The sequence below is a fragment of the Alexandromys fortis genome, unplaced genomic scaffold (genome assembly GCF_014885135.2).
Source record: "Alexandromys fortis isolate MF-2015 unplaced genomic scaffold, M_Fortis_MF-2015_v1.1 scaffold_29, whole genome shotgun sequence".
Taxonomy (NCBI): domain Eukaryota; kingdom Metazoa; phylum Chordata; class Mammalia; order Rodentia; family Cricetidae; genus Alexandromys; species Alexandromys fortis.
In genome coordinates, this window is record NW_026067891.1 from 5,481,697 (window position 1) to 5,493,407 (window position 11,711).

At 45.9% G+C, this 11,711-nt stretch overlaps 1 protein-coding gene across 1 annotated transcript; it reads left to right on the plus strand.

Annotated features, from left to right (window-relative positions):
• The first annotated feature begins 8,475 nt into the window (after positions 1-8,475).
• On the plus strand, positions 8,476-9,414 carry LOC126490562 (olfactory receptor 1361-like). The gene has a single exon (XM_050125622.1). It carries the CDS (start codon positions 8,476-8,478, stop codon positions 9,412-9,414), a length of 939 nt encoding a protein of 312 aa, XP_049981579.1.
• The last annotated feature ends 2,297 nt before the right edge of the window (positions 9,415-11,711 follow it).

The following is an 11,711-nucleotide window of genomic DNA, read 5'->3' on the forward strand; positions in this document are numbered from 1 at the left end:
TTATGTGGCTTATTTTTCTTTATTTTTCTTAATCTATAACTATTTGTACTTTTGTACTCTGTCTCTTTAAAGACTTTACCTTTTTTTTTTAAGACATTAACTTTATTTTTTATATTTTTTTCTTCTCTTTCCCAAGCCTACGTACATTTATCCAACAATGTGATCCATAAAGGTCTTTTATGTCTGAATTTGTTTTATTGTGAATCTGTAACATTTTTTTTTTACTATCCAGGAGTATTTTTTAAAATGTTAAGCAGTTCTTAAAAACTTAAGTTGCACCATATACAGGTAATACAGTACCACCTGTGTCCTGCCCAGTCTAAACCTTAACTGCGCTGTTACTATGGCATTTACGGTAGTTCCTGTCTGAGGTCAGCACAGTTCAGCATGGCAGGGCAGAGCTGAGCCACTCCTGCCTCAGAGCCATTTGGTGCCCCAGAACCACTCACAGTTCCAGGCACATAGCAGTCCACATTGGAGCCGCAATCAGCAGTTTAAATCTGAGACTGAGTGTGCAGCACAGAAACTCTTTTTTATCCAAGTTACAGCCAAATCTGACACGCAGAGCACTGCGCAGTCTGAAAACATGTATGACGGCAGGAATCTGCCATGCTTTTCCGCCTGCCTAAGCCTGATTCCGCCATCTGCCCAGGTGCAGGCAGGGAGCGCTGAGCCATCTGCATGGTCTCAGAGCACTCTCCTCCGATCCCAAGTGGGAACACAAACATCCAGTCCCATAAAAGCCCTTGAAATGCTTTAAAGCCAGAGTTCACGCTGGTAGCACAGCCCCAAGAAGCTGCGTTTTAAAATGACGCAGCTTTTTTTCTGCTGCTGTTGCTGAATCAGGAATCTCTGTCTACAGCACGCCACCAACAAACAGCAAAAATCTGTGTTAAACTCTCTCTCCCTTATTTTTAAGCCTTCTCAGGTTTTTAAGTGGATTTATCCCCACGATGGACGCCACTCTGTTGAGATAGGAGTGGCGGGGCTGCGTTCCTGGCACCTGGCTGCCCGCATGGCTAGCTTATGCCCGAAATAATTACATGGAAACTGTATTATTTTAAACACTGCCTAGCCCAGCTAGTGCCAGTTTCTTATTGGCTAGCTCTTACATATTAATCTAACCCATTTCTAATATTCTGTGTAGCCCATGAGGTGGCTTACCAGGGAGGATCTTAACCTGCATCTGTCTGGCATGGGAGAATCATGGTGACTCCTTGACTCAGCTTCTTTCTCCCAGCATTCTCTTCTGTTTATTCCACCCACCTACGTTCTAACCAATAAAATGGTCCAAGGCAGTTTCTTTATTATAATTAGCCAATGTCCTTCCTCCATCAGTTTTGAGGGCCCTCATGCTTATAAGGCAACCACCTTATAGACTGAACCATCTCCCGTTTAAAATAAAATATATTTGAGAGCCAAGTATGGTGCCATATGCAGAGGCAGGTGGATCTCTATGACTTTGAGATCAGCCTAGTCTACATAGAGAGCCCCAGATCAGTCAAGGCTGCATAGTGAAGCCTTTCCTCAAGCACAAACAAGCAAAAAATACTTAGTTTTGTTTTGATTTAAATGTTTTTTTGTGTGTGTTTGTGTGTCTCTGTGTATGAACATGTGTGTGTGTGTGTGTGTGTGTGCACATGCATGTAACAGTATGTAAGGTGGAGGTCATGGACAACTTTTGGGAGTGAATTATCTCTTTTGAATTGTGGGATCCAGGAACCAACTCACAGACAAGACTGTGGCAAGTGCCTTTCTCCCCTAAGCCATCCCTCCTTCCCCTAAGAGAAGTCCTTGTTTAAGGGTCTGTAGGAAGATGTGGTAACACACACATTTGAACACTGTGATCACCTAGGAATCTACTGTAGTGTAAAATCTCCATACAGAACAGGTGAGGGGGCTCTGGAGGGTGGGGTGACAGGGAGATGAAGGAAACATCTGAGTTGTCTCCAATGAGCAGTGTCCTATGTGTCCCCATTATGGTCTTCCTGGAGGTTGGTCCACAAAAGCTCCTCTGTGAATGTGACTGCTACCTGCAGGAAAAGCGTTTCAGAGGAGACAGGGCTTCAGGAACCCAGAGATGAGCTGGACACCGTCAGGATCCTTTAGGGGAATTCTGATTGGCTGTATGTAACATTGTAGTGTTCATGAGCTCATGTGTGTCATGTGGTAAGGACACCTGCATTTAATGCTCCCTCTGCTCAGACCCACTGCCAGGTCTCTTCCTAATCTCTTGTAAAGCAAGCGCTTCTTTCCCACAAAGCCTCTTCTTTTGTGTTCTCTAATCTTGATTATTCTCTGGGTTATTTATCCTCTCCATAAGACTTTCTTCAGCTGAAGAGATGCCCTGGTCCACACATTCCTTCCTCCTTGTCCTTAAGCAAAGGCAACAATCAGCTTTAGAGAGACGAGAAGAAGCCCCAGCGGCAATGCCAAGGGACCAAAGAGTATGGCCTGAGCTTTTGTTTGCTTTCATGCTGAGGACAACTTTAGGCCATGTCCCCTCGGCACACACTCTGCTTCTGAGCTTCATCTGCCCCCTCACAGCTCCTGAGAATGTTCACTGAATGAGCTCCTTCAGAAAATGAAGACCTCATAAAGAGAAAGAACAAATGGTGCTGTAAAGTTCCATAGCCAAGTTGCCCGGCCCTGTGCGTCTTCTCATGGCATTCTTCTTACTGACCAACATGGTCACTCATGTCTGCTTAACATCTGAGAAGTGAGATTGAAATTTTTTATAAAACTGAGTGTCCTCAAGATGATGCCCATGTGACCCCTGTTGATATACAGAATAGATGCATCTTTGATCCTTAGGAGGAGAAACAGAAGGAAAGACATTATTTAACTTTTACACATCCATCACTCATATTTGACCCACTTCTGCTTTCTTAAAATAATTCTGAACATGAAAAATAACTTTTGCATCTTCTTACTTTTTCACCTAATGTTTTATTGTACATTTAATTTTAACAAAATCTTTTGGGGACTTGTTCATTTTACTTGTTCAAATCTTCTGCCTGGATGTATGTATGTGCACTATGTGTGTGCCTGGTGTCTATGGACACCTGGACCTGGAGTTACAGGCTGTTGTGAGCCACAACCTGTGTTTAGGAGATGAACCCAGGTCTTCTGGAAGAGCAACAAGTGCTCTAACCACGGAGCCCCCTCTCCAGCCCACATCTGACCACAGTGAGATCTAACACTGTAAGAGCAGCTGAGCCCGGAAGACTGACTGAAACCGTGGCTTTGCTCAAAACCAAGCGCCTGGGTGTGCTGAGCACTCTACCCATGACTTACACTCCAGCCACTGTTATAATTATCCCTTCAAAACGTTACTTTCTCCTCCTTCCCCTCTCAGTTGGATTTGCTATACCTTGCATGTTGCCCTTACACCCATGATTTTTTTCCTTAGTCACCTGATGATTTGGATTGCAGGCATTGCCATGATACTTTGGTGTTTTCCTTAAAAAAGATGTGTGATGATCCATAGCTGTAGTCCCAGGATTCAGAAGGCAAGCACAGAAGGATCAAGAGTTATGCCTGCCTCTGCTACATCAGAAGGTTGAGGCCATGTCTGCTGCACGAGTTCCCATTACAAAACATTTGCACAATGTAAACAATGCAATCCAGGTCTGTGATTTCTCTCATATTTGGTTGTGAGCCTTGCCTTTATCAGCTGAGCCAACTCTCCATCTCTAGTCTGAAATTTCTGCAAGGTAGTGTTGCTGTTAGTTTTTTTTTTTTTTTTACAATAAACTGACACATAGGCTTCTCTGCTTCACTGCCCTGTATAACAATGTCTCCATATCTGTTGTGGCTTCTGCCAAGTGGTTTACTTTTTTGACCTTGTATTTGGCCACATGAATTACAAGGGAAGATGTGCTGTGGGTGTGACATCTGCCCACTGATCCTCTCCAGTAGGGCCTACTCCTTAGAGGCAGACCCTGCCTGCTGAGACCCAAGAGGAACAGAGGAGTGAGTATGAGAGACAGCAGGGGATGCAAAATCCTGGTGACATGGTGACATGCAGGCCAATGAACAAGAGAGGCTAGAAGTAATTGCTTTTGAAATTCACTGTGGGTGGGCTCCTTCTTGATGGTTATCAAGGAAAAATGACAGAGTTCATTCTCTTTTGTTCTGAGAAATGGTCTTTCTATGGAGCTCAGACTGTCACAGAGTCATCATTGTATCTCTGTGTATGTGTGTGTGTGTGTCTGTGTGTGTGTGTGAGAGAGAGAAACACACACACAGACACACACACACAGAGACAGAGAGACAGAGACAGAGAGAGATAGCATGTTCAGCAATTGGATCTGTGTCCCTGGATGAATGTTGAGCCCCACTTCAGAAGAGCATCGGTTTGGTAACCCAGGTCTGGATCATGGAACCAAGTGCTGGTGCTGCAGTTCACCCCCCTCCTCCTAAGCAACTTCTACTCACATCAGCTGCTGTCCCTTGCCCCACGGATCCTAGCTCTTTGATGCTACACTCAGGAATGGTCAGTACAATTTGTTTATCAGACAGTCACCCACTGGTGAATCAAGATTCATTTATTAAAGCTTTCTGTTGGGAATTTTGAGACGGCTCAGTGTATAGATGCCTACCATGCAAGTATGAGATCTGAGTCCAGATCCCTACACCCATGTGATAACCAGGGTGGGATGGTGGCCATCTGTAATCCTAACCCTAGGGCGGCAGAGATGTGGACCCCTATGGGAAGCTGGCTAGTTAAACTAGCTGACATTGGGAATAGTTGACCTCAGTTGAGGATGACATCCAATGTGACGGTTTGAAGGAGAATGGTTCCCATAGGCTCATATATTTGAATGTCTAATCCCTAGTTGCTGAACTGTTTAGAGAAGGAGGAAGAAGTGTGGCCTTGTTGGGGGAGCTGTGTCCCTGGGGGTAGGCTTTCAGGTTTCAAACATCTTCACCAGGCTCAGTCATTCTCTGCCTGCTGTCTGCTGATCAGAATGTAAAGCTACCATCTACTGTTTAAGCACCGTGTCTGTCTGCCTCCCAGTATGATGATCATACACCAGCCTCTGAAACTTCAAGCAAGGCCCCAATTAAATGCTTTCTTATGTAAGAACTTCTGTGGCCATGGTTCCTCCTCACAGCAACAGAGCAGTAACTAGGACATTTGACATCAACTTTGGGTCTGCATATACATGTGCACTGTCCATATCACCACAGATACATGTTAATTCCTATACGCATTACACCCACCCAACACACATACTACCCCTATACAAACACATATAAAGCACACATACTTACATATAAACATCCTGACATACATACATACCCCCGTACATCCACATACATATCCACTTTCTATACATACAAATACAAACACACATATACATATATATATACCCCAATACAATACATACCTCCTGTACATACATACCTATATACACCCCCTATATGTACACATACAAACCCACAAACCAAAATACACACACAGACACATACAAACACATACACTCACAGGAACACCCTTCACCTATGCACACACCAGCATACCCACGTACTCACACGGACAAACACATACACATACAAACACACACATACACACACATACACAATACACATACACATACACAAGCACATACACTAGCATACAAACACATACTTCTAGCCGAGCGGTGGTGGCGCACGCCTTTAATCCCAGCACTCGGGAGGCAGAGGCAGGCGGATCTCTGTGAGTTTGAGACCAGCCTGGTCTACAAAGGGAGTTCCAGGACAGGCTCCAAAGCTACAAGAGAAACCCTGTCTCAAAAACAAACAAACAAACAAACAAACAAACAAACAAACAAACAAACACATAATTCTACACACAATCACTCACCCCATATACACACATGAATCCTTCCTGCTATAAACCATGTATGAAATGTTCATGTGATTTCAAACTATCAATCATTAGCAAAATATGACTGAAAATAGCCAATAATCAGAAATGACTCAAATCTAGACCTCCAAAACCAGAAGGGGCTTTCTTCAAATAATTCCCCCCTCTTCCTCTTCTCCCTCTGCTCGCTGCTTCCTGTTCCCCAGTATGAAGTTCAGGCAAATCTCCATATTGTTGAAATTCTTTCCCCTCAACTCTCCACAGCTCTACAGGTGTGTACCACCAGGCTGGCCTGCTCTTCCTTCCTTCCTTCCTTCCTTCCTTCCTTCCTTCCCTCTCTTTCTCATTCTTTTGCTCTATTCTCTCCTTCCTTCCTCCTTTACTCTCTGCCTCACTCACTTCTTCCTTTGTTTCTCTCTTTATTTTTCTCTCTCTCTTTTTAAACATAATTTCTTTATTGATTCTTGGGAATATCACATCATGCACCCAAATTCTGCTCGTCTTCCAGTCATCCCATATCTCCCCCTCATCCTTACATCATCCACCCCAAAGGAAAATTAAAACACAATTAAACCAAACCAACCAACCAACCAACCAGCAAGCAAAACAAACAAACAAAAATCTCTTTGCCCCTCCATCTCTCTCACTTCCCTAACATCTGCTCATTCGTCCTGGCGGCATGTCTGCCACGGTGTGTCACAAAGGAGACCCTTTAGTCCTATCAGCTTTTCTTGCAAATGTTCACCTTCATGACTCATCAGTCTGGTTCGAGACCTCTGATTTCTGCTCCTCCCACATTACTGGGCCCTCACAGAAACTCCTCTCCGCCATCCTGCTGCTGCTCTGAGTCATAGAGATCTGCAGGTGTCATTCGGCAGGACCAGCCCTTCATGAGCTCCAGGGGGAAACAGATGAAGTCGATGTTAGGGTGGGCGACCCAAGACCCTGGGTGTGGGGCTGGTGGCAGCTGAGTTGGTCTGTCCAGGCTACTGGGGCCACCCTGCTCCGAGTCAGATCTGCTTGTTTTCTTCTTTAGTCCCTGTCTCTTTCTCAGGGAAGCAGCGAAGGTTGGAGCTGCACATTATGGCTGTCCCCACAGTGGTAGAATCCGATGGAGCCTCATCCTGCTTCCACCTGCTATGGAGAAGTGTACGTGTGTGGTAGGAACATGGCGTTCCAGCCCTGTAGTGATATGTCACTTGTATCTTAATAAATAAAGCTTGTCTGAAGTTCAGAGTGTCAAACAGCTGCACTGATCAGCCTTACAGACCAGACAGTGGTGACACACACCTTTCATCCCAGTAACCACACTAGTTTGCCATAGATCGGGAGGTAGGGGTGCACACCTTTAATCCCAGCACTAGAGAGGAACATAAGACAGGAGGAGACAGCTCTCACACACAGTCTCTTTCTGAGACTCCTAGAGGCAGGATTGCCATTTCAGACTGAGGTAGAGGTGAGAACCAGTGGCTGGCTGTTTTGCTTTTCTGACCTTCAGATTAAATCCCAATCACTGTCTGTCAGTTTTGATGAATCGTGCTACACAGCCTCATCACACTGAGCCTATGTGTGATAGGGGTTCCATTCCAGGAAAGCAGTAAACTGTGTGAGTTGGAAATGCATATGCTATAAAGGACAAATTCCTCATAGATGTTGCCCTTAATATTCCTGCCTCAAACTGAAGACGATATGACATCACGGATCACTGCTGAAAGTGACCAGACATAGGAAAGCAAAGATGACATTGAACATACAGGAATACAAAAATTTCCTCTCCACACTGGCAGGCACAGGCTGAGATCACAGGTGATGAGAGCTGATGTCATAAACAATGCCCTCGGGGATCTGTGTCTACCAGCATGGACTCCTTTCTGAAGTCTGTACATCTCGATCCAACCACTGCATGTAAAGTTTGGTGCTATTCTCTGTCACTGTTGTTTGGTCCAAAGGGGCCAAACATGTAGACAGGAGTTTTCTTTTTTGTCTTTAATGAGGCTCTGAGGGATTCTGGTCCCAGTAGCCAAAGAGACTCCCTTAAATGACTGTTCTGTGGTTGTTCTGAACATCTTTCCTGCTCAGAAGACTGAGACCCTATTCACCTGCTCCCCCCTAGCTTAGGACTTTACTGTGTTCCCAAGATATCACTACTCTGAGGTTAGTGTGAGGTGAGCAGCATTGGATAGCACCAACTGCCCTCCAGGTAGGGTTACAGCGGTGGAGACACAAACATTTGCTGACTCAGGGATAAAATTACTTCAGACACATCCCCTGCAGCTCTTCCAGCAGCAAGAAGCTGATGTAGAAGCTCAAATCCATTGGTTACAGCACTACCAGGACGTCTCTCTGATGCTCTGTGCTAGGAAGGAAGCAGAAGGAAAGCTGAGGTATAAACGTGTCATAGCTATTCTTAGAGGCTGTGTGGGCACTGGGATGTTCGGGTAGGATATACACCATGGCAGAGTGTTGGAAAGCAGATGTGTAGATGACCTGGGCACATCCTGGGCTAGCAACTCTGTGAACTGATTTGCACAGGGGACCCTGCCTGGTGCCCTATTACATCATGTCTACGTCCATTTAGGTTTTGAATTTACTGTCTCTTCTTCACTTGGGCTCAGACCATGAGAGGCAGCAACCAGTCAAGTATCTCTGAGTTCCTCCTCCTGGGACTCTCCAGGGATCCCCAGCAGCAGCGGCTCCTCTTCCTGCTCTTCCTCACCATGTACCTGGCCACTGTCCTGGGGAACCTGCTCATCATCCTGGCCATCGGCACAGACTCCCGCCTGCACACCCCCATGTACTTCTTCCTCAGCAACCTGTCCTTCGTGGATGTCTGCTTCTCCTCCACCACTGTCCCCAAGGTGCTGGCCATGCACATACTTGGGGTTCAGGCCATTTCTTTCTCTGGGTGTCTTACACAGATGTATTTTCTTTTCATGTTTGTGGACATGGATGATTTCCTGCTGGCTGTGATGGCCTATGACCATTTTGTGGCTGTCTGCCACCCTTTACACTACACAACAAAGATGACCCAAAAAGTCTGTGTCTTGCTGGTGGCCGGATCGTGGGTCACTGCCAATCTGAATGTTCTGTTACACACCCTGCTCATTGCTCAGCTCTCATTCTGTGGGGACAATTCCATCCCACACTTTTTCTGTGACATTACTCCTCTCCTGAAACTGTCCTGCTCTGACACACACCTCAATGAGCTGATGATCCTCACAGAGGGAGCTGTTGTCACGGTCACCCCTTTTGTCTGCATCCTGATCTCCTACATCCACATCACATCTGCTGTCCTGAGAGTCTCATCCCCAAGGGGAAGATGGAAAGCCTTCTCCACATGTGGCTCCCACCTGGCTGTGGTCTGTCTCTTCTATGGCACCATCATCGCCGTGTATTTCAACCCTGCATCTGCACATTCATCTGAGAAGGACACGGCAGCCACCGTGCTGTACACAGTGGTGACCCCCATGCTGAACCCGTTCATCTACAGCCTGCGGAACAGCGACCTGAAAGGGGCTCTCTACAGAGTGGTCCATAGGAAGATACTCTCTCTCTGATTAATGGATCTGGGTCTACGATCACTCCCATGTAAGTAGAACATTTCCACATCATGGACATGGTGCAATCTATTTTTTACGAGTGTTTCTTGAAATAGATAAGCACATTTGGTAGAAGCTCATCCACAAGTCCTGTTTTAGTACAAACCCTGCTCCTCTTATTGTGTGAAGCCCATTACTCTATTCTAAATGTGTTTATCAAACAGTCAAGTTTCCTTTCTCACTGGGGTACAGCTCATTTTTAATGGCCTCGCCTAACACAGAGAGTCCCATGTTTGATCTCCATCACCACAAAGCAACGAGAAGCAAGGTAGTTTTCCCTTTGCAGGTGAAAATATGAGGACCACTTTGGAAGCCTCCATTTCAGGAAAATTTTGCATTTCCCTTCTGAAAAAATTCCCTCAGAATCCACAGCAGTTTTTTCCCCAGCGCTGGCGGAATGTCACTCTCGTGGACACCTTGAATACTTAGTTCTCAGCGCCAGCATCAACTCCAGCCAGTTAGATCGGAACGTCCAAATGGGACTGGGCTTCCCGTGTATTTTCTTGGTTGGTAGATAATAAAACCAAACGTGCTTTACAGCTGGGACTCACGAAATATGCGGGAAAGTTCCGGGAAATCCGAACTCCTGTATGGCGGGGCAGAGCGGTGCCGCTGGGCATTTTCTGTGGGCTAACACCTCAAGCTCCTGCTGAAAAGGCTGGTCCAGGCTTCACATGAAATCCTGATTACACTGGACTTTCTAGTCTCTTGTCATAATTAGACAGCTCCACCTTATGGGGCTTGGTCAGTATAAGACATGCCTTTGAGTTTGAGGGCAACGTTCCATTGGAGCGGTCCATGTGCCTAAGATGGCTGCGTTCCTCTTCTTGGGCACTCAAACTTCCCTCAAATGTCAAAGTCTCCCTCTCTTTGGAACCTTTTTTTTGCATGTGGGTTTTTGAGAGAGGGTTTCTCTGTGTGACTTTGGCTATTCTGGAATTCTCTCTATAGACCTGGCTGGCCTTGGAGTCACAGAGATCCACCTGCCTCTGCTTTCTGGGTGCTTGGGATTAAAGACCTGTGCCACCACCTCTCAGCTTCTTTGGAGCCTTTTTGGAGTCTTTTGAGTTAAGCCAGTCTCCCCTTCTTTCCCCACCCTCTGAGAACATCACTGGCCACCCCCCACCTGCCCTAGATGCTGAAAGGGGTATCATTGGAAAAAGGACTGCCGGTTCAAATTTGACCTAGAGGGAAAGCCTTTAAACTAGAGGAGGGACATCCTCCAGCTCTGTCAACTCAAGGAGGAACTCTAAAAGGAGGACAAGAGCAGGCTGTACCAGATTGACCCAGGCTAACTGGACTCTTCCCTTGGTGGAGGGACTGCATCCTGAAATGAGTGTCTTCATAGGTGAAAACACAGGGGCAGATAGAACAGTGCTCCGAGAGGAGGAGGTTCCTCCTGATTGGGAGCTTCTGGCTGGACCCCCAGTATTGGGAGGGGGAGGCAACTCTCCATCCAAGGAAAAAGACTGATTTATTTTATTTATGTGTCTCTTTGTTGTGTCTGCGTGTATGCTACATGTGTGTGGGTGCCTGTGGAAGTCAGATTAGGTTGTCCAGTCCCTGGGTTCTGGAATTACAGGTGGTTATTATAACAGGCCCTCAGATCTTCGTACAACTGACTGTGACATACTATGTAGGATATAAAACTCAGTGTGTAGACATTTAACACCTGCCAAAATAAAAGCAAGGACTTAATTAATCAGTGCACATGGATCTAGAAAACCCTCTAAATGTACTAGCCTTGCTTTTGGCTTCTGGCTAACTTCTTTTGTTAAGTGAAGTATATCAACTCAGGCTGTGTGTGTGTGTGTGTGTGTGTATGTGTGTGTGTGTGTACGTGTGTCTATGCACACACTTAAAAGGTCACCTAGAGAAAGGGTCAGTGCTACACCAGGATCCTGAATACCCAGAGTAGTTGCCAGGAAGCTAATAAAGAATTTTTATTGGCTTAAATCCATGTCTGAGAATTCTTCTCTTCTGGATACCCCACGACACTATGAACCATTCAATATGGGTGCTGGGAACCAAACGGGTCCCCTAGGAGAGCAGCAAGCACTCTTAAGCAATGAGCCATCTCTCTAGCCCTTGGCTTTGTTTTCTGAGATGGAATCTCAGGTAGCCCAGGTGACTTTGCACTCCTGACCCTTTTGTCTCTGGCTTCCAAGCACTGAGATTCCAAGTATATGCCACCACACTTGGCTCTGAGAGTGTTTTGTTATAAACGAGTGAGCCTGGCTCATTCCTGTTTCTTG

Bases quoted from the DNA above. Each gene is read 5' to 3' on its own strand.
- LOC126490562 (XM_050125622.1), top strand. From the start codon at position 8,476: ATGAGAGGCAGCAACCAGTCAAGTATCTCTGAGTTCCTCCTCCTGGGA.